Source organism: Equus przewalskii, chromosome 15 (genome assembly GCF_037783145.1).
Source record: "Equus przewalskii isolate Varuska chromosome 15, EquPr2, whole genome shotgun sequence".
Taxonomy (NCBI): domain Eukaryota; kingdom Metazoa; phylum Chordata; class Mammalia; order Perissodactyla; family Equidae; genus Equus; species Equus przewalskii.
The window spans coordinates 20524285-20547866 of NC_091845.1; the positions used below are offsets into that span (position 1 = coordinate 20524285).

The window sequence follows — 23582 nt, forward strand, 5'->3', positions numbered from 1 at the left end:
TATGTTCCTAAATATTAAAATTCCCATTTTGAAGCAATTAGATGCATTTACTTCTCTTTCCACGTGTGTTCTCCAGACAGCGTCACCATTCCATGCACATGGGAACCTTTGTTCTTTAATGAGAAAAGGACTAGAGCTCATTAATTGTGGTTCCAAGTGATGTCTGCCCGAACGTGGAGGCAATAATACATTACAAGGAAAGATCAAGCCCAAAACTGGGAGGCTCTTGGCGGTTCTGAGAACTGTTAAAAGATAAATAAACAGCAAAGGGTCCTTGTAGGGCCATCCCCACATCCTGGACTGCCCTTGAGGGCCTGGCTGGCTGCTCATCAGTTTGAAAGCCAAAGAGATTTCTGTACTCACAGAAGGAGGGAAGGCAAGAAGGTACAACTCGTATAGAAATCTAGAACTTTGTCTTTGTTGAAAGCCTATGATGTTTAAAACAAAAAAGAAATAATCTCTTTTGGATTTTTTTGCTAAGTTAGTGGACCCTATCTAGATGCATTTAGATGTTATTGAAAGTGAGTGAATTGCTGGCAGACGGGATAGAAGACAGATATCCTAATGTTTTATAGGCCGATTTTCACTGCTGGCATTGAGCATCCGAGGAACTGCAAGACTTTTGAAAGCTGAAACTCCCCAAGTGAATTGGCAAAGCCTTAGGCCCGCATCAGCCCTCAACAGAGAGTCCTGATTTCCACAACAAGAATAGGCATTTCTCCAGCCTGCAGGAAACTGCATGCCTCTAAATGTTCCCAGAAATATTAACAGTGTAAATGGTGGACTCATCTCACTGGTGAAGAAGGAAGTTGCAGAAGCAACTTGAGTGAGAAATCTCAGCCCATGTGGATGATGTCGTCCTGGGGCTTGGCTGAACCAGCGAGGGAGCCCAGAAATAAAGGGATAAGAAGGATAAAGCAAAATGTCAGTTTGAAAGTCAGACAATGGAAAGTAGAGCAGTGAATTTGAGGGTCAGTTCGCTTCTCTTTGAGAAGGTTCTGTCCAGCCAGGTGGCTAACCCTCTGGAAGGAAAGGACTCAGGAGCCACTAGGCAAGTCGGAGGTCCTCTCCCCTACCCACCTGGCCAACTTGCTCCTCATTTCTTGCATTCTCTTTCCATCCCTGCCAAAGGATAAATTGCCTTCATCCTGCTAGTGCTAATGGAAGACATTATTAACAAAAGGGAGTGCTTCTTCATAAAGGTAGCAGAGACCTGGCAGGTAGAGGAATGGCACGCCCTTCCCTGTGCTGACAGTGGTATGGGTCAGAAACGGTGAAGATGGAACCAAATATTATTTCCCTGAAATGTCCTGCCATTTAAAAAGACATATCTAGCTAGCAATATATATATATATTTTCCCCCACCAGTAATCTTTTTTTTAATGTTGCATTTCTCAGAGAAAGAAAAATAGATTTTAAAATGTAAAAACCTGTTCTTCAATTGAGTATGCAAAAATCTCATTGCGGTATTTATTCCAAACCTGCTCTCATAATGTGCAGTCAAGGAGAAAACAGCAAAAAACAGTTGTTGATGGACTTAGCACAGAAGTGGATTAAATAAGCATTAGTCTACTGAAGCTGATTACAGGAATATGAAAATGCAGTATCTTAATGGTACATATTTTTATGTGGCAGCTCAGTTGCCTTTCATTTTGCAGCTAATATGTCTATTCTTATGAGTCATTTACTTCTTTAATTACCTTTTGCAGGCAAGGCACCATGGTATATTAATGTGAATGATTTTTACTGCCAGTTTATCATACAATGCCCCAGAAGTTGAAAGGCGTAATTGACTTGGAAGAACAGCTCATGAAGGAAACAATATTTAGTTGACAGTTTTCCTTGTACCCTCTGTTGACGTTTATGAGTTTACACTATGCTAAAGGAGTAATAAACACAATTTTCTTTCAATAACAGGAAAGGGTAACTTCTAAAATACATTTGTGGAAAACGCATTTGTTCATTTCTTGAATAATATGAAAATAACACATTTCGAGTGATAAGACCTCTCACGCTGCCAATTGAATTAAACCTTCGAAGGTGCATTTATAACCTGTCTCAGAGCGTTAGGAGATATTAGGGTGCATGTGACTGAATCGATTTAATGAACATTTAAATTATATACAGATTTGGATAAATCATATTTAAATCTAGGTGTTAGAATAAGACTATTTGGTCTGGTCTTCCCAGTTTCCAGAGGGAGGAAGGCAGGAAGGGAGCTTGGGGATTGTCTAGAGGAAGCTTTTCTTTCTCCAAAGGGAGGGGAAGCCTGACAGTACATTTTTGGAAAATAAAAAAAGGGCACAGTCGATCCAACTCCTTATAAGGTCTGGGCTTTGAACAGTTAAAATCAAAGACTTGGGTGGGTCGCTGCCGTTCTGGAGTCTGGAATGGTGCCTTGCATTGAGCTGGGCGTTAGCAAGTGCTCTTTTGTTGTGACCATCACTTCCACGGTCCTCTTGGCCTTCAGCTGGTTCCCTGGCTCTGGGCAGGCCCTGCTTTGGCACATCGGTTTCGAGGGAGTTAAACTTTTCACAGTTTTCTGGATTGTTTGCAGTTCAGTCCTGTGCAGCATAATGAAAGTTTTCTAGCCATCTGTTGTTAAGCTGGCGGTGAGCAAGGCCAGTATATCCAAACAAAGTTCTGGCCTGCTGTAAACTGAACCTGTCAGTTTAGCATAGCTTTGCTGACCCCTCGGAGGAACAGGGCAGCCCTTGGTACCAGGCACTCACTGCATAGAGCTTTCAAAGGGGAACTATTTTGGGGATGGGGGGTGGGGGCCTGTTTACTTTTTCCCTCAGTGTTCCTCTCACTGGCTTGGACTAGTTTATACTTCATCTTTAAATGGATACTTGTCCCCCCTCCTTTTTCGGAGGGGGCGGCATTACTTCTTAATAGGGGATTGTAACTTTTAGAACAAGGTATGAGTGTCTGTAAATGTGTGTGAGGTGGCTGTGATTGGAAAGGATGTTCTATGCTGTTATTTTTGTTTCATTATTTTGTCTTTCAATGTTTGGGGACAAATAGTCCAGGTGATGGAAGCTCCTATATTTATTACTTAGCTTATATAACTAAAAATGTTTCATAGCTTTAAAAGGACTTTTTTGCCCCTTTTCTTCTGCATCTTGTATTTCATCATCAGGAGTTAACATATGGCATAACTGAGCAAAGTGGCCATTTGACAATGCTCCCGGCTGTGTGGGGTGTTACCTTCTCTGTTCTCATTGACAAGGTGTGTATCTGTTGCTTTTAATTGCCCAGCTTAACTTAAAATAATTTCATTGTTTTGTGGCGTTTTCTTCTTCAGTAGTAAATGTTATTTCTTATTTCCTGTTTCTCAGTGTTTCCTTGGCTATGTATGAAATATTCCTATACATTCAGATCCTTGGCATGTGTATTATCTGTCTCCACACCTGTCTAAGCCTGTCTCTAACCTTTGTGGATTTCTTCTTGTTAATGACACCTTTTAGGTGCTCTTGTATTTTTATCTTGGTCTTGCTGTAGTATATTTCCTGTCCAGCCTTGGTTACATTTGTGCTCTGTTAAGAGAAGGCTCTGGGGAGCCATTGTCAAACCTCTGTATCCATCTCAATTCATTAAAATATCCAAGGAGAATGGCCACTGTCATTGAATAACTATGTCAGCCACTCCCCTGACTGCCTTCACCCCCCAGATGAGAAGCAGACCGCAATCCCACAGAGTAACAAAGAAAAAAGGCACCGAAAGGATGCATGTTTGTCCAAGGCACCAAGTGAGAGAGTTTAGGTTCAACTTTAACTGCAATCAAGGAAAGTACAAGGGTCAGGAATTCCATAAATGGAGGGGGTAGAGGGGAGCAGAAGAAGCAAAAGAATAAACAAGGAGATACAAGGCTTCTCCTTTAAGGGACAAGGAGTATTGCACTAGTGAAAAATACTCAATTTAAAATTTAAATGAATGCACTTACTTGGAAATACCATACAGTCATAATCTGTTTGTAAGGTGACTGACATATAAAGTGCTTTTTTGTTTTAAGGTAAAAAAAAATGTATTCAGGGTAGAGTTTCGGGTGTAAATGTCAGGTACAACGTAACGTGTACTCGCTCCAAGAGTCAAGCAAATAACCTTGGCATTTAGGACACAGCCTTTTAGAACATGAAATTGTATTTTGTTGTCTTTTTTTTTTTTTTTAAAGGAGGACTACATTAAGGGGTCACCTATTAGCTGTGTTTTTGCTGTCTTAAACTCAGCCCTTCTGTCTATTAAAATCAAACCACTGTGTAAACATTCCAGTGTTGTTCTTGGTCTCTACAATGGCCACGGGGATCGGGTTTCACCTGCCTGCACATCTTCAAGCAATTAGAGCAATTAGCGTGAAGCCATTTCACATTCAAAGATTCAAGGTCTATGGTGACATTCAAGTCCAAGAGAAGTCTGAAAGGGAAAGAGGGAAGCGGCCTAGAGCATGGCTACTATTCCGTGGCCCTGAGCAGACAATCTCTCTTTTAAAAATGATAGCTCTTTAATGATATTATTATGAGGTTTTTAAATGACATATCAAAAGTTGTTTATATCAAAAACACCCAAAAGTCATTTAATTATTCTAATGAAGGTCTTTATACATGGCACATTTTTTAAAAACACTTTTAATTGCCATAAGAAATGGAGTGTTGCCTCTCCTTGCATCACCGTGGCAGTGACAGCATCCTTCGTAGAGGAAGAATATATTTTATAGTATGTTTTGTAAGGGAATTTGCATTTCCCGTTTACGTGGTAAACCTCCCTGTTTTGGGTAAATGTGGCAATGACAGCAATATGGAATATTTAGTTGGGAGATTTTTGAAGTAACTATTAAAAGCAACTCTTTTTTTTTTTCCTAAGGTTGGGGAAGACTAGTGGTGACTTTAATACAAGGAACTAATACAGTTTAAAGATAAATGATCGATGTTAGCACATCAGATAGCTGTATAGGCATGATAGAAGGTAACTTCTGAAAAACAGTCTTAGAATCCTGTAGGGTTTGGTTTTGTTTGTTTTATTTGTCTTTTACATTTGTAACTTAGTTACCCAGGAATCTTTTTGCATGAGGCAAGCCCTAAACTGATTACAGCTTTTTAAATTGGGTCTACATTTTCAAATCCACATTTACCCCTGCTGATTTATTATGCAAAATGGGGAAGGGGCTCATTGTAAAAATCCAAGGTGCTGCGAAGATGTGGCCTGCGTCCCGGAGGGTGTTCGCAGTCAGGAGTAACCTTAGGCTAGCTTCTAATATGGGATTCCGTTGCCCTTTAACCCAATGTGCCTGTTCACATTCACTGTTTGTTAACAAACAGCTCTAAGTACAAAATTGTTGGGAGAATTACTTTTTCATTATAGGCACTGACTTTCATCAGAATAAGAGGCTTATTTTTAAAAGGAATATTTGTGTGCCTCTAAGAAAGTTCCCGCGATAATTCCTTTATGGGATTGCCCTAGTTGGCTTCAAAGGTGTCAAGCAGTTCTATATCTGTAGGACTGAACGCATCCGTGTATTTGTGTCATTGAGGCCGGTGCACTTGTGTTCATTCAGTAGCTAGCCATGTTGGGGAACTGGGCTGCTTGGCACTCTCTAGCCCCATCTCAAACTACTTAGAGCACTTCTTTTGAGAGATGGTTTTCCTGACCGCCCACTTGCATGGCGCCCAGGCTGTCTGCCTTTTGAAACTGCATTACAGAGCAGATGCAGGGCATGCTAAAAAAATGCAGCATGCTGGACGCTGAGCAAGGTAAGGGTATGCCTATTTCCCCCCCCCCCCCGCCTCTTAAAAATAGATTGCGAGGAAATCATTTGCAGCATTTATAAACTGGGCCAGCTGAGTTAGATAGAAACACTTGAATTGGATACTCCAGCCCTCCTAAAAGTGGAGAGGCTGGCGTGAAAGCACTGTGGGGCTCAGAAGGGAGCTGAGGCAGTAAACCAGCTCCTTCCCATTTTTTTCTCCCAGCCTAGTCCTGTGTCTATGATCTGCCTTTTGAACTGTTTTTGTGGCTGATCAGTTCCACCTAATATGTCTCTTGATTTCTGCTATTGTAATACTCAGGCGACATGCTGTTCTCTTCGTTTTTATAAGCTTTAGATGCTTCTGCCTGTCATATTCTGGCGGTTTATCTTCAGCGTCTGGATTTGCTTTCAGACTTGAATGTCTATCAAGCTGCCGTTGCTTTGAATGTGAGATCAAAAGAAGATGAATTCCAGTAAAAAATTTCCTTCTATGAAGAAAAGATTGGGGCCTATGTAAACATCCCACTGACAGTTACCAATGAGTTATTTTAGCCGAGTATTAGCACCTGGATGACAGGCAGGCCAGCATTCCACGCTCAATAACAAATCAGTTGCTTCCGTGGCAGAAGAACACTGCCACAACAGCGATACGTTTTCAGAAGGAATCCTTTTCTTCCTTCTCCCCTCCCCCTTTTTCTTTTTTTTATTGAATATGGCTGTTCAACTTTTCATCCTATTTTTCAAGCTGACTTGCTCTGCCTTTAACAGTTTACTTTTCTTTACAGTATCTGTCAAGTTACTTGGGTGACAGAAGACAGGACTTTGATAATTAGTTTGGGGCGGGTTAAGGAGTGGTCGAGTAGGCAAGCTAGGCATCTTGAGATAAACAGCTAGTTTGGCTGATTGCAGAGAAGGAAAAGGTAAAGCAAAAACAGCAAACGCAAGATCAAGGGCATACCCTGGAATGCGAGACGATGTGTTCTTTGAAAATACATGTGACAAAATCCTCTAAAATCTGCAGAATCTGAATTTTCTTTTTCTTTTCTCCTTTTTTTTTTTTTAAGGCATCCTGCCTATGTAAATGTCACCACAAAAATATCTTGAGCAGGTTTCCCAAAACCCTGTCGGTGTGTAGTTGGCTGTGTGAATGAGCTGCGTTGGGCTAGGGCTTGGTCTAGCCAGGACACACTTCTGATGCTGTGTTGCTGCTTGCAGACCTGGAGTGAATTACATACGTGTAGCATTAATAGATTTCTTTAAGTGCTAAATGCAACTTTGAAAATTACCTGCAAGCTCCAACCGATCTTGCAACTTTGAAAGTGAAGAATTACTTGAGGAATTCTTGTGGTTTCTTTGTCATTTAGTGAGAGCCCAGCCAGCTACTGTGGAGGCAAGCGTCCGTGAGGTTGCCTACAAAGGGCAATGTTCCAGTGTGTTTTCTCCTCGAGTGTGCTTCAGCCGCACAGCACTTCCTGTTTATTCAAACATCTTTTTTACCACTCGGCAACCCCCGCTTCACAGAAACAGCCAGAACCCATCTACAGCAAGAAGACGGAAATCCAAAGGCAGACAGTGCGAGCTCACTCCGTCAAACTCTTCATTTTCTCTGTAAGTGTCCAGAGAAAAAAAGGAACGTTTTCACTGGGTTAAACTTTTAAACTAGGGATCCGGTCCTGCGCAGAAATTCTCTGAGGGGCAAAATAAGATGGTCCAAGTTGTGTACTGCTTTTTCTTCCCCCTCCCTCCTCTCTCCATCAAAGGCATGTTTCTTTTTAGAGATTTGAGAGGACCGGCTCCTTCTAACTCCTTGTTAATTCACTCTTGCTTTCAAACGTGTCTTCGGATTCTATCAGCTAAGTAAGCAGCCGAGTGTCGCCAGGACAGTTTTACAGGCTTGAGCTAGATTGGAGCCTCTCTCTGCTTATTTGTGACATTGTTTTGTGTTGCCTTCTTTTTTTCCCTGTTATCGCAAGTAGTGCGAGGGTGCTGGGATGGTGCCTTTGTCATTCTGCGGCTGCAGAATTGTCCTCTGATGTTTGCATCATGACACCGTCATCATTTGTGCATCGGTCTTGATAATATTTGTACCAATTTCATGCCAATAAAAGTCAGACTGCTGAAACAAGCACGGTCATTATCTCATTCTTATGACCATTGTTTAAACGGAGTGGGCTGCGAGAGGAAAGAGAAAGCCCGCCTCACCCTCCGCGATGGTTGTTAACTTTGATGTTGGAGGGGTCTTTTCAAAAATCTCGTTGTGGATAATTAGTATAGCCGGGAAAGCCCTCGGACCGGGGCTGCTTCGGTGTCGAAGAGCGACGTGATCGCTCTCTCGGTCCTTTCTGTTGAAATGAGTTTTTAAACACATGGTTTGACATTTTTTAAAAGGGTCCCACCTTTTCCTGTCTGATGTTGTCGTCCCTCTTGCCTCCCTCCCCTCCCTCTGCCCCCCCCACCCCCAACTCTGACCCCCAACTTTAGTGTAATTGGTAAGCCAGGTGCTAATTTTTTTTTTTAACTGTGTACTGGTCAGGGAATAGACAGGAAATAGAAAATTAGCTCTTTTGATCTTAAGGGAATTGTTATTACTCTGAACCTTGTTTGCTAGTCCCCAGACGAAATATCCTTATATTTCAATGTCTGAAACAGCATCTCTTACCATAGAGAAAGAAATATGCTCTGTAGTTGTCCAAACCTCTAATGGAAGAAACATTTAAATAAATAAAATAGATAAGCGTGTGTGTGCGTGTCTTGCTATGGCTTTGCTGGCTTGTTAAATGTTCAGAAGTTGTTCTACTTTGCAAGAAAAAAAATTAGGTTTGTGACTGCCTTAAGGACAATTTGTTTAACAGTAGGAGTAATTGCAGGGAAAATGGAAAGACTGACTGAGGTATTTACTCAGATGTTAGTGTAGGTGTGGGGGCCGAAAACTCAGTGTGGGAACAGTGGGCTGCTTTTCTTGGTATCTCAGTCTATTTGATGACCATCAAATTTCCCAGCTCGCTGGTTTTGTTTTTTCTGGATGGCATGTTTGATTATTTATCAGAAGGGGAAGGGAGTAGCTGAAGCAAATAAACATGTGACCAAGTTCTGTTTTGTTTTCCACTCAGAAAGCCATGCCCTTTAGCAGATATACAGAAAATAATAAATGCATTGTTTTATGATAAAAGGAAATTATATGTGTCATTTTTTTTTTAAAAGGCAAGTGGCTTAACCCTTAAGACTCAGGAGTCTTTTTGCTTCCTGAGAATTTGCCAGGCTTTCTTCCTGAGAATTAATCTATGGCGGCGTATGATTTTATGATACAGGGTGTCCCAGGACGAGTAGTTTAGTAATCTGGCTATTCTAGATGCTTTGCTTAGTTATGCCTGCCTCAATAGTTCTGCTTTTATGAAGGGGGGGGTGTGTGTTTGTTTTAAACAGTGATGCCATTAGACAAATCAGGAGTGGCTCTCACAGTTTTCTTGAAGGCTGTTTTCTGACTTTAGATCTAAAGATGAACAGCTCAGTTAAAGGAAAATATACCAGAATGTCTGTGACCAGTACACAGCAAAATTTATTAGAGGCCAACTTTTGCTCCTCTCTTTAAAGATGTCAGGCAGGTGCTATAATGCCAAGAGTCGACTTGTATATCTATGTCCCTCAAAAATACTTTCCCATCCTGTGTGTGTGTATATATATATATATATATATATATATATATATATATATATATATAAAATGTATATGTAATACATCCCATAAATATGTAATGTATATAATGATCTTCAGAGCTGTTGTTCAGACACCTAGGGAAAGGCTCAAATCTACATTAAATGTAGATTTAAAAACAAGCAAACGAAAATTTAATTATTTTTATTTTAGTTCTCAGGTGGGATTTGCGTGGCTTTGTGTAGACATTCTTTACACACAGGCATGCACCGATATAAGTGCACACACGGGCACGTTTTTAAATAAGTGCAGCCTGATTTTCTCCAGGGACTTCCTCATTTATATGCCTCTTGAAAAAATGATGGGAATGATCCTAGCACAGTGCCTGGCCCAGTCGTCGCAAGCCCTATAAATCAGAGCTGAAAATCTGCTTAGTTGCCTATACCGTTTTGGAATGTGAATTGGAAATATGCACACAGAGGGATTCCCTCTTCATTGACTATATAAGGGAACAGTGCAGCCGATGCTCAGACGGGGCAGCCTTCGCCAGTATTGCCCTGGATGTATGGAACTGGGAGCTACAACGAGGGGAGCACAAGCCTCTCTGCCCCCTCTGTTGTCATCTCGGGTGACTCTCCAAAAGGCTGTTGGGTTGGACACTCATACTTTGTAGTTATACAGAGCCCTTTGTCTGTGGAAATCAAAGGGCCTGACTAATGCTAACTCGTTAATACTCAGAACACCCTTGGGACATAGGTAGGCTGCAAAGATTATCCCACTTTTGAGGTGGGAAAATGTCCTGTTGTTAAAATCGTTTACAATTTCCGGGTGTGTCTGTACTTAATGGGCAGGCTAGACCTGGAAGGGGTATCATCTAGACGCCGTGAGAAGCATTTTTTCCTGTGACATCCTCAGCCCTGACCACAGGCAGCCTCATGAGAAAGTGTTTCACCATGAAGAAACTGGGCTGGAAAATACAGCTAGTGCGTGGTGTTGACGGTGGGACGGAGGAGTGAGGAGTAATCATGGTGAATTTTAATCTATTTAGGGTCAAAGTTAGGATGTATTTTTTTCAAGGCACAGCCTGTGCTGAAAATTTTGATTTTTGTTTTGTTTCACTTTAACTCAATAAGATGTTGGCAATTTAACTTCACAGAAATCGAGTTAGTTTGTTCTTTGCAAAGAAACAGACGCTGCTTATTGGCTATACAAAGTCAGTCAGAAGTTGCTGTGGAGTTGGGCACTTTGGGGGCAAAAGAATCGAAACATTCTGCTAACCCTAGATGTTACTATGTGATTCTTCAGTTCTGGTGTATCTTGGGCCTCTTTCCTATGGTGTAAAAATGGCACAGTTTACAAATCAGTCGTGCGCCATTTTCAGTTTTAAGTCTTTTGTTGAAAGCTTTTCCAGAAATCTCTAGAGTAGGGTGGTAATAGTTAGGTTGTTTGGTTCCCGATACTGTTTATTTGTTGGAACTTGAATATACAAATTAGATTTGAAAAATCTGTATTCAACATGTGTTTTTAATTTTAAAAAGTAATTTTCAAAAGACCATAAATAATATGATTCCAGTTTTGCTTAAGAAAAGTAGTTTTCTTAAGCATACCCCTCAAATGTTGACAATGTGTCATATGTAGGTGATGTTCTTACGCTTCACTTTTTATTTTCCTAATTCATTGATGCATTTTTAGTATCTTCTGCCATGAGCTTAGTACTTTCATAATCAGTAGTCATTTATAAAGCAATGTTTAAAATCACTTAAGTAGCACTTATTGGATATCAAGCCCTAGTCTATGCACTTTATATGTATTAATTATGATGTAGGAACTGTTATTTCCTCCCATTCTTACATCTAGAGAAACTAAAGCACAGAGAGGTTAAGTAACTTGGTCAAGGTCACACAGCTAGCCAGTGGTAGAGCTGGAGTTCAAATCCAGGCAGGGTGACTGGTAGACACTTAACCACCATGTATACTACTTCTGTAGAAATATGTTAGTATATTTTAAAGCAAACTTCTGTTTCTTTGGAATTGCTGTGATTCTACCAAGGTCAGTAATTCCCCCAAATTCCCAGAGGATTCTTATTACTTCATGGCTGGAGACTCAAGTTCCACCTTATGCTAAACTGTGGTTACTGGAAGTTCCGAAGATCATTGTCATTCTGTGAGCACAACTCTGTGAACACAGCTGTCCATCTGATGAACACAGTTTTGTTTTTAATCTCCTTTTTAAGAAAATGTTCTAATTCCTTGGCTAGAGCAATCGAATGTCTTTTTCTTTGGCTGTATTCTTTATCTGTAGTATATACATGTATTTATATTTACATAAAGGATAAAATCTTCAAAAAGTTCACTACAAAGTTACCTTTGATTGTGGATTGGATTAACTGAATATTTTTCTCTAAATGTTTCTGAATTTTCCTTTAAAGTTCTGTCATGTCAAGCAAGTAGTTCTAGTTCTACGTAAATGGAAGAATTCCAAATCTGTGGGTTTGTGGATGAGCGGCCATTTTTGATTGTGTCATTCCTGAAGTACAAGAGAAGGGCTTCTCAGCCAGACTGTGCGACCTTTGGCATAGTATGTTAACTTCCCATTTATGTAAAGCAATTTAGAACCGAGCCAGATACGCAGTTGGCATTCGGTAAGTGTTAGCTATCATTCTCATCATCTTCATCAGCAGCGTCAGCATCAGTATCATCATCGCCCCCTACCTACCTATGTGGCCTCTAGGCAACCATTCCTGTTTTATTGTTCTAATAGTCAAAGCAAGGCATTGGTTAGGGTTTGGAAGAACCATATTTTGCTCACTTGCCTTTGCCAGTAGAAGCAGCCAAGAGTCTCACCTGCAAGTCATCTGTGTGACCACAGGTAAATCACATAACCTCACTTGCCCTCGGTTTGCTTTTTGTGCAAGCAACGTCCTCTGCCTTAGATTCCTTTGGGCTAAACAGAGGATGTATGATTTTCTCAGTGTCTCTATAAAGAGGACAGGTAATGGTTTGAGATCACTGGGAAACAGAAATCTTTCCTTCCCACAAAATGGGAATTTTCTTATGTGTGAGGCAATGTATTGTAGTAATAGTTTCATTTTATAAGTAATTATCATGTACAGTTACTGTGCTAAGGACTTGCCATGTATATCTCACATAATCCTTATAAGTTAACCTCTCTGTTCCTTTGTTTCTGTATCTCTTAACTGGGTATAATAATACCTCAAAGAATTTTGAAAATTAAATGAGGGTAATATGTACTGTTTAGTACTTGTCTGGCAATAAATGCTCAAAAAATTGCAACTTTCATTATTGTCTTCCTCATCTCCACTGACCAGGGGCCAGAGCAGTTTAAAAAATACAGTTATTTGGAAATACAAATCAGAATAATGAGATATCACCTCATGCCTATTAGAATGGCTGTTAGGAAAAAGGCAAGAAGTAGCAAGTGCTGGCGAAAATGTGGAGAAAAGGGAACCCTGGTGCACTTTTGGTGGGAATGTAAAATGGAAAAGAGTATGGAGCTTCCTTAAAACACTAAAAATAGAGTTACCGTATGATCCAGCAGCTCCACTTCGGGGTATATATCCAAAGGAAATGAAATTACCATCTCAAAGAGATAGCTGCTCCCCCACGTTCATTGCAGCATCCTTTACAACAGCCAAGACATGGAAACCTCCTACATGTCCATCAGTGGATGAGTGGATAAAGAAAATGTGGTATATATTTGCAATGGAATATTATTCAACCATAAAAAAGAAGGAGATCTTGCCACGTGGGACAACACAGATGGACCTTGGGGGCATTATGCTAAGTGAAATATGTCAAACAGAGAAAAATAAATACTGTATGATCTCACTTATATGTGGAATCTAAAATAATCAAACTCATAGAAACAGAACAGATTGATGGTTGCCAGAGATGGGGGCAATGGAGGGGGATGGATGAAGGTTGTCAAAAGCTACAAACTTTCAGTTATAAGATAAATAAATTCTAAGGATGGACTGAAGTCAGTAATACAGTGTCATATATTTGAAACTTGCTAAGAGAGTAGATCTTAAAACTCATCACAAGGAAAAAAAGAGCTATATGAGGTGATAGATGTCAACTAAACTTATTGTGATAATTATTTTAATATATATTTTTCAAATCATCATGTTGTACAACTATAACTATTACGATGTTATACGTTAATTATATCTCAAGATGGGGGGAAGCAATCAAAGCAAATCTAAGAAAAAAAGAATACAGGGGCTTGGCTTGGTGGCACAGCGGTTAAGTTCTCACATTCCACTTCGGTGGCCCAGGGTTCACAGGTTTGGATCCCGGGTGTGGACCTATGCCCCGCTTGGCAAGCCATGCTGTGGCAGGTGTCCCACATATAAAGTAGAGGAAGATGGGCACAGATGTTAGCTCAGGGCCAGTCTTCCTTAGCAAAAAGAGGAAGGTTGGTGGTGGATGTTAGCTCAGGGCTAATCTTCCTCAAAAAAAAAAAAAAGAATACAGTTATTTATCATACCTCCCCCCCTGACAAAAAGCATGCAGTTACAGCCCAGTGTGAGAATCTGCAGTGGGTTGACAAAAACAGGGGCCAGAAATCCTGCTGGATCTGAAAGCCATGCCAGGTGGGTGGAGAGGGGCATGTCTAACTTAGATGAAGGCAGAGCATAAGACACAGGTGTTCAGGTGCCAGAGCTCTGGCTGGACTGGGGTTAAATTGTGAGAAGAGATCTGTGCTCTCTTAGCTCAGCCTCTGCATTGTTTGCTTTATGAAAACTCCTTTGAAAAATTCCATCCTTGTCCCAGCTGAACCAAGGAGCTTGTCCCTGTTGGGGCTTGAAGAAGGCATGAAAATCAAGGGATGATGGTGACAGCATCGATGTCCCAAGAGAAGGTGGATGAACTCGAATAGGTAAAGAGGTGAAGCATAATGTGAGGGAGAGCAAAGATGGCTGGGCTTGTTCATTTCTTCCTGTCTGCCTGCCTGGGGTTTGCCATCACAGCGATAAAGACACAGGACACTACAGGGATGCAGAAGCAGCACTGGTCCCTTCGGTCTCGGGACATCAGGGAAGGCTGTTGCTTTGAAGAAATTGGGCTATGAACAGAATTTTTAGGGAAAGGTAGAATTTATTTGTTTAATTTTAGAAAAATTTTATTTAACTTTTATTAATTTTTTTTAATTTTTAATGACTTTATTGAGATGTCCTTGACTTACAGAAATTGTAAATATTTAAGGTGTACAGCTTGATGTTTTTATATCTCTGTATTCATTGGTAAAAGATCACCACAATCAAGCTAACCTTAACCATCACCTCTACATAGTGACCCTTGTGTATGTGTAGTGTGAAGATGTAATTTGAGATGTGTCTTCTCAGAAAACTTCAAGCGTGTGCAGTCCAGTGTTAAGTATAGTCACTGTGCTGTACATTAGACCTGCAGAACTCATTCATCCCACACAGCTGAACTTCTGCGCCCTTTGACCAACATCTCACCATTTCCCCACCCCCAGCCCCTGGCAACCACCATTCTGCTCTCTACTTCTATGAGTTGGACTTTAAACAAGTCCAACACATATAAGTGAGTGCATGCAGTGTTTGTCTGGGAAAGGCAGAATTTGAATGGAGAAGATACTTGCATGCCCTCTAGGTATAGGCAGAGAACAGGGCGAGCAGAACCGCAGATCAGGCCGTAGCTCCAAGAGTCCTGGGAATGGAAAGATCTGGTTGAGAAAGGCAAGTCTTGAGTGTGGGGAAAAGAGGCAGATAAAGTTAGAAGGTGCGAAACCATGAAAACGCCTTTCCCTTCATCCTAAACACAGAGGGACCCACATCGATTCATGCTTTGTTGGCTCTGCAGGACTGCGTATCCATTTGCCAGAATTACCGGCGGCCATATTTGGTCTAATCAGTGACCTTGGTAGAATGTGAGTGTCAAGTTCTCATGAGACAATGTTTGTTTGTTTTTGATTTTCCATCCTAACCACTTGCTAAACTTGTGACCTTGGGCAAGTCACCCACCCTCACAATCTCTTAATTTTTCAACACTTTAAATCCATAATCATCAACCCTTCCCCATCAACCTTTCCCCTTAGAAATGTTGGGAACAAGAAATAAAATAGTAAGTGTAAAGCAAGTAACTGGCATAGTGGCTGGCACGTAGTAAACAATTGAATACATTGTTTTTATTTTAGTGTCCTAAATGCAGAGTTATTATCTTACATTTGCCCCTGTGTTTCTAGATGTTTTTCATTTCTTATTTTGGTATACAGGCGTAATCTTTGCTGTTTGCAGTGACTGCTTTGAGAAGTGTGAATTATTGGAGAGTGTTAGAATTTTTCTCCTCTATCCTGGCATCTCTGTGGCCAAGAGTCAACAGTTCCACGTTTCAAATTATTACACTTGTTTGGACTTTCCTCCCTTCCCATTGCTATTTCTTTCTTTTGTCTTTTACCTGTGCTGGAATGTGGTCCCTGAAATGCTTTTCACTCTTGCTTTTTTGCCCAAAATTCAGCTAAAGGGAGGAAGTATTTTGTGAAGCAAAGCGTTCATAGGTGCTCGCTGCCTTGTGGGGGATCCCGAGCAGGTGTGACTTACGTGACGAGAAGAAAAGGAATCCAACACCATCACTGTGTGAGCAGAAACTAGGTTCAGTGTCACTCGTAAAATCACAGAACATTCTCCTTTATTTTGAGTGTGGTTCTAGCCAGATTCTTCTGCAGCCTTCAAAATTAGCAAGTCTCATTCCAAGGTATGACAAGATACGAATCTGGATTGTTCATAATGAGAGTTGCTGGGCTGCACCCTCATAAAAGGCAATTGGAGAAAACAGCAGGTTAATACAGTGAGTTAATGGAGCCCTTTGATCCATTTATCTTTTCCCGTAACCTCCATATCTTCCACTTTGGGAACTTGGAGAAGGACTGGGCCAATTTATTTATTTTTGGACACAATCTGATCCTTCCTCACGAAGGGGAAACGGGTTTATTGCAGCGTCCAACTTAATATTCTAGACATTTTCCAATAAACTTGACTTCTCATTTACTTCCTCACAATGCGCGTTGCCTGCAGTCTTAGCACCCCAGGCTGTGGTCTTGTCAACTCTCATGAACTAGACAGGCTCCGCCTTGGGCAGTGTTTGAATGGAATCCCTCCAAAGGCAACTCCGGTGCCAGAGACTTGGCGGTGGTGATTCAGCGTCTGGCACTGGCTCCAGCACAGACCAGCCAACCGGGGCCCAACAGGGTGGTTATAGGGCCCTAGGTTAATTGGTATATGAAGTAGGAGTATGATGGGAGGGTTTTTTCACTCTTATAGGAGACTTCAAACAGACTTCCTGACTGTTTGTAGCCATTAAACTTTTGCAAGAGGATCATAGATATCCTTTTTCTTTTTGTCTCATGAAAATTCCTAACCTTTACCCTCCTTGGCAGGAAATATCCTCTACGTGGATACTTAAATCAAAAATGTTATTCATAACTGCAAGAGAATATAGAGTTTTCTGACCCCCTTCTGCATCCTAGGTCTCCTTTGCGGGTGGGACCTTTAGCAGAATGCCTCCTCTTGTCTAGAGCCTTCTGCTATTTCTGTGTCTGTGTCGCCTGTAGTTGCTACCTGGGATGGCGTTTGAGCCCTACAGCGCTAACGCTGGTGAATCATGGCATGGCACAAGAGCGCAGTTGCACATTTCTGTTCTATTTCATCCCAGTTTTTCTAAAAAAAAAAAAAAAATACTGCTTGTCATCTTTTCTCCTAAGAAAATACACTGTGATTGCTGACATTAAAAAAAGCATACACACACAACTCCCAACCTATCTGTGCTCATGTCGTTGCATTATCTATTAAATTTTAAAGTAAAACTAAAATGAAGAATATGATTATTAAGCATCATAGCAGTGATAACCACCCTATGTGTGGCTCACTGGCTTAGAGAACATAAAGCATATCAGTAAGGATTTGCAAAACCTGGCATTGGAAGTACGTCTAGAAGGTGGAAGTTCAGGCTGATGTAGAATGCTAAAGAAATCGCAGTGGTCCAGGCAGTGGAGGGATGCTGTCTTGTGGCCTCCTCTCTCCCCAGCCCTTCACATGGGGATGGCACTGCCCATGGGTGTATATCCTTCTGCAGTTAGGACAGTGACGATAGGCATCTTTGACTTTTCCGTTTCCTGTCCCTTTTGATTTTAACCCGAGCACATGTTGGAGTGCTGTAGGAGTAGAGTTGTCTTTGTTCCAGTTTTCTGCCATGTCTTTCTAGAGATTATCTCATAAACTCACTTGCAAAGACTGTAGAACATTTGAGAAATCCATGCCCTCTCTAAATATCAGCTGTTGTGGAGTGGGCGCAAAGCATAGGGTGCTTTCTCCAGCTGTTAGAACTCTGAAGATGAGTGAGCCTACTTAGAACCTTTCCCATCTAGGTCACTGATTCAAATCCATATTCTACTTGATCTAAGGCTTTGCCGTCTGCCCCGCTTGCTTTTGGGGGTCAAGTCAAGTGAATGCTCAGAGCCCACTCGTTATCTTCAGTATCATAGGGTAGACCAAGCAGTGACTGGTGCAAAGAGACCATTAAAGACCCTCCGATGGTTTTTTGATGGTTGTTACCCCCATATATTAAAATTTTAATGGGGAACGTGGGTTCTTTTTTGTTTTTTACTGAAGACATGAATAACATGGCTTGATAATCTGCTACAGTGCTTTCTTTCTTTGTGTATCTAAGGTTTATACAACCACTAGCGTCAGAATCTTTCCTTGGGCATCTAATATTTTCACAATCACTAGAATCCCTCTATGAGATTAGCTCACTTTCCCGTTCTCCTGTGATAACCAAGTGCTCCATTTGTGAATATCATAATTTTTTTCTTTTTGCATTCTTGTTGGAGAACTCACTGCCTTGGAATGTTGTTGGTTCTGTATGAATGCTCTAGTCCTATCAGCCACTGTCATTTCTTTTTTTAAGTGACCCACAAACCTTCTTTCCATCCTGCGCAGGAGTGATTACTGTGTCTAAAGCAAGGAGGTCATGGGGTTTCCCGGCGTACTCAGTCCTGGGTCTTGCTACAGAGCGATTGTCGGGTTCTGTTAAATGATGGGCCCTCATGTTAAGATGGTACTTAGCTGCAGGGGTTGCACCAAGATAGCAAATCAGTTTAGGGGGACAAAGGCTCTGTAGAGGGACTCGAGGTATATGTTGAGGTTGAAAAATTAAGGGGAGAACATAACTTCTTTCCTACTAAGCTTCCCAGGCTGCTTTTTATTGCTCGCTTTTCCTCCCACCCCCCATGCACAGTGCCTGTTGACTAGCCTGTGAAATTATCTGAGAAACAGGTTTGATCTTGAGGGGTGGGGAGAGTGTAGGAAAAGAAATTAGAGGAAGGATGGCTGACTCAGAGCAGCCTTTGAAGCTGGAAGTGGGACAACTTCTCAGGGCGACAGGAAATAACCAGCTCTTCTCAACTGGCCAATAGCACATGCTGTCTTCATTCTGAGGGTGTTTGGGCCCTGACACCCAACTGAGGAGATTCACTCTGAACTGCTATGAATTATCTGTGGGAAGAAACACATATTCGAAGTTTGCAGCTAGTTTTAAATAGTTTCGGATAGAGGAGCACATGAATATATTGTTTTCATGTCCCAGTTCCTTTTCAGAAAATCAAAAGTGAGTTTGAGCTTTAAGAACAGCTAATTAGTGATGTCCTTTCATCTTAGCTAAATTCTAAAATTATTTTCGGAAACTGATTGCAAGCTTTGTTTATATAAAATTATGTCCAGGGGAATCTCAGAATACACATAGCAACCTAAGTCATGGGTTGGCAAACTTTTCCTGAAAAGGGCCAGATAGGAAATACTTTAGACTTTATGGGCCATACGGTCTCTGTCGCAAGTACTTAACTCTACTTTGTGGCACAAAAGCAGCCAGAGACATTACGTAAGCAAATGAGCATGACTGTATTCCAATAAGACTTTATTTGTGGACAATGAAATTTGAATTCCATATAATTTCCATATGCTGCAAAATAATCTTCTTTTTATCATTTTCCCAACTATTTAAATAAATAAAAACCATTCTTATCTCATGGGCTGAACGAAAATAGTGATGGGCTAGATTTGGTCCATGGGCTATAGTTTGCCAACCTGTGTCATATTTTTTTGAAGACCTCCATGCATCAGTGCTAATCTCAGGCCTCATCACCAGGTATGTTACATAAAAAATTATATGAAGGTTTTTCTCCTTCTACTGGCTTGCTTTATGTGTATGTATGCATGCTTACTCAAACCATATTTTATGTAAACTTATTGATGTTTCTTAAAATATGGTAAACATGTTTTTGAACATCGGCTACCTTGATAAACATGCTAAACATAGGAATACCTAGCCCCCTAAAATATAAGCACCTGCTATGAACTTGAGATGTAAATAGCTCAAAAGTTGTAAACATGCTTATGTAAAACATAATTTGTAAATAACAGATGGTACTTATTTACTAGGAATGTGAAAGCACTGATGAGAATGAAGTAATCTTGAACCAATAGAATGGAAGGTATGTCAAAAATGTCCAGGTCCCCAGTTAGCACAAAAGCATGGCCTGCCAAACTAGCAAGCACGTAGTAATCGCCCTGACTGCTGACCAGAAGGCGACTCCAATCCTTGTGCAGCTCGGGCATAGATGGCAGCCCAGGCAGAGAGGGAGGCTAGCCAGTCCACAGACAGAGGCAGTGTGTACGTGCCTCCCCCCACTTTCCCCTGTGAGCTCACAGAGACATTTGTGTTAGCTTGTTGAAGAAAAATAAATGTGAGTGTGTGCAACTGGGCTCTCAGTGCCTCGTCTTATCAGTCACCTCCACTGTGTGACATCCTTGAACTGTTTCTTTACTGTAACCTGAGCCTAGCACTCAAATATAGCACCAAGTTATCCAGTGCCAGGCAATTGTCACATCTGTTATAAAGGAAGTGTTGACTCAACCCAGCCGGGAACCGCCACCAAGAGTAAAAGGTCTCCAGAGATGGGATGGGACCTTTAAGTTATTTACATTAGCAGTTGGTCTGGAACCTGAGTCAGGGTTGATCCTTGGTTCTTAAAAGAGAAGTTCTTTCATTTATTCATATCCTTTCTCCCTCTGTGCTACTAACCTTCTCTCTCTCTCATAAACAGACAATCACAGTGTCCACACAACTTATTCCATTTCCAAAGGATCTAATTTTGCCTTCAGACAGGATATCTTAAGGGACCTTTCTCCAGTTGTGATTGAGATACTGTTATGAAATTAAGTAAAAGTCCATCCTCACTCCTTAGTTGCATTGGAACAGATCTCTGAGGTTTGGGCAGTGGAACCTGAGATGAAAGACATGAATGAATCTTGTTCTGATGCCTGTAACAGGAAAAGATTTGCCTGTCAAGTGAGCATGTGGGGGAAACACAATGGCCAGGTCTCTCGTGCACTTTCCATAGGGATTCCCATCAGTCATTCCAGATTTTCCCCTGACCAAAAGGAACATGACAATGAGCGTTTTTGACTTTCTATAAATGGTAGATACCAAAGATTTGCATTATAATGCTCCAGTACATAGTCTTGTAGACTAAGGATTGATTTCTCTTCTTTTTCAACGCCAATTTAAAATATAGATTACATTGATTTATTTATCTTGGAAATCAGAAAAGCAAACATCTTTTAGTGGCTGATTTCACAGCACTTTATAAGTTCTAATAAGTTATGTCTTATAACTCTTGCTGAGACCTACATTGACTTGGAGAGGGAGGGTGTAGTTCTTTGCTCCAGCTTTGCTCCTGTGCAATGGGAAGGCCAGAGTTCTAGTGAAATAACTCATATCAAGATGGATAATTCTTTGCACTGGTGTTGCCTCTCCGTCCCAAACATTTGAAGTTATTTTTCCTGTTTGCATTCATTCTGAGGGTGAAATTTGGAATGCAATTTGCACATCTTCGTTTTGTGTTCTCCCTTCAATAATTTGACTAAAATTTCCCCTTGTGTTCATATAAATTCCTAAACCTGTTGTGCCTGTGCTTCTGTCTCTGATCTCCTTCTGTGGTGGGGCTCTGGAGCAAATGCTCTGAGGGAGCTGGAGTTCGTTATGTGACTATGTAAGTTCATGTCCCCCGTGTTGGGTCTGAGAAAGATGTTACACACATATGTTACTTTTTCTTTTTTTTCAAATGACCAAAATAATTACAAGGATTCTAGTAGCTAATTTTGAAGTGTATAATCATTGTATAGAGCCAGCTCAGGAAACATTTGTCAAAAACTTGGGTTTGAGTCCTATACTTTCTTTTGCTCAAGTACCTTTAGGAGAACATGCTCATATGAGAATAGTTTTGTGTGTGTGTACATTTTTAAAAAAACGCTTCTCTCTTTTGCTGAAATGAGGAATCAACTATATAGATTCTCTGAGACTTGGTTATTTAAAAATTGAGTACTTGTTCTCCAAATATTTGGTGAAACATAGTAAGTGACTTTAACAAAGATTTGTGACTATATGGAGTTGTTGTTACTTTGTTTTTCTTTGCTTGCTGTCTTTTAGTATGAAATGTGTGCAACCTTTCTCCTCTTTCCACCCTCTCTTTCAGGGCACTATCTTCTCAGTGTCATCCACAGTTCCTCTGTCAACCAGCAGCCAGACGTTTCTTTGCTGATCAATGTATTACTCTGATGGTAGCACTTAAAATATGTAACAGTTCCTTTTCCTACATTAGATAGCCCTAAAACCTTCATGTGAAATAACTAAGGGAACATATATAGAAGGAGGAGAGGGTTTTGCTCCTGCAGGCACCTTGCAAAGAGGACTATTTTTCTTGTATGATATAAATGAAATCTTCACTCTGCCCACTTTTCCACCTACGCATGTACTGAGCGTCTCCAAGGAGACAAGGAAAGCCGGAGTCCACTGATGGTGAATCCTCCTCGGAGACAGCAGGCTGGAGTCTCAGGCAACTCTCCCAGGCGTCTTGGCTTCCAGATGCCCCTCTCAGACAGCCTCTTTTCTCGAGGCTCTTCCAGGCAGGCTTTCTCGAACATATCTCTCCCTTCACAGACGAAATAGCCTGTGCTCTTACATCTGAAGGGCTGGTGGTGGTGAGTTCAGTAGGCAGAGGCCTCCCTGGGACCAGAGGGGTGGGTGCAGTTGGGAGGTGCGATAGGAGGGTTCCATCTTCCCCAAGATCTTTTCTTTGTCACTCATTTATTTATCTGTGCTTCTGTTTCATTGCTTCTCTTTGCGCCTCTTAGACACAAAGGCACCACTCAACCTTACGAAGTGTCTTAAAAATATTCTTCGTTACAATAGCCCAGTTATGAGCTTGGTTTAGTGAGATTGCCCTTTCAGAAGAAGTACTGCTCTTGCTGATTCAACATTTTTAGGTGTCTTGACCACTATCTTCCCTTTCCCCTGAGTTCACTGCCCAGGAACCCCCATGCCATCTACCTTTCCCTCACTCTACCGTGTCACTGTAACTTTTCTTGGAACTGTATACATTATTTTCTTATATAAATGAAGTCTCTCTCCTCTTTGCGGAACACACTACCATCGTCAGTCCGTTAGGCACACTTTCTAAGACTCTACTATCACATTCTCTCCATACGTTGACCACATCTGTATGTGCATCTTCTTTCAGGTACAAAGAATTAGTTACCTTGGAGAAATTATTATTATTGATGTAATCCCCAAGAAATCTTATTTTATCTCTAAACTCTAAGCACATCATTTAATGAACATTCTTGACCTCTCTTCCACGTATGCATTCCTGATTCTCAGCCGAACTGACTCAAATAGCCTCATGTGATTTTCCAGCACACTGTGTGCTAACTTCAGTTTTCTGTTGCTGATCCTGCTGCCCTCTTTGGAAAGGTGTGGCTAGCTATTATTCCTGGTAAATTCTTTGACAGGAAATGTCCTCATGGGGGCTTACTGATGATAGATTTTTTTTCAGTTTCATTTGAAGTTTTTAAAAAGGTGGGTCAGTCATATATTCTGCACTTTAGAGGCCTCTCCACTTTTTCTTTTCATTTATCTCCAATTCCTGTTACCTCTCCGATTTCTACCTTTAAATAAAAACCATTCCATGTGATAATCTCAGAAGAGTAATTTGTATTGGACATAGACGGTTTTGTTCACAGATATGTAGTGTACCCTTTAAGTTGACATAGAAGTCAAATTTGCTAAGTTTTTTTCTTGCATAGTCT

The 23582-nt window shown here is 41.0% G+C and overlaps 1 protein-coding gene across 20 annotated transcripts in view; it reads left to right on the forward strand.

Moving 5' to 3' along the window:
• Positions 1-23582, forward strand: part of FOXP1 (forkhead box P1) — a 412016-nt gene that overhangs the window by 239090 nt on the left and 149344 nt on the right. For 4 of the 20 annotated variants that reach the window (XM_008520210.2, XM_008520193.2, XM_008520200.2 and 1 more), the window contains exon 1: positions 5118-7351. The exons of the other annotated variants lie outside the window; for them this stretch is intronic. In XM_008520210.2, the coding sequence (XP_008518432.2) occupies positions 7166-7351 (186 nt within the window). In that variant the 5' untranslated portion in view covers positions 5118-7165. Of the gene's footprint in view, positions 1-5117; positions 7352-23582 lie in introns of those variants that run through there. 20 annotated transcript variants of the gene reach the window in all.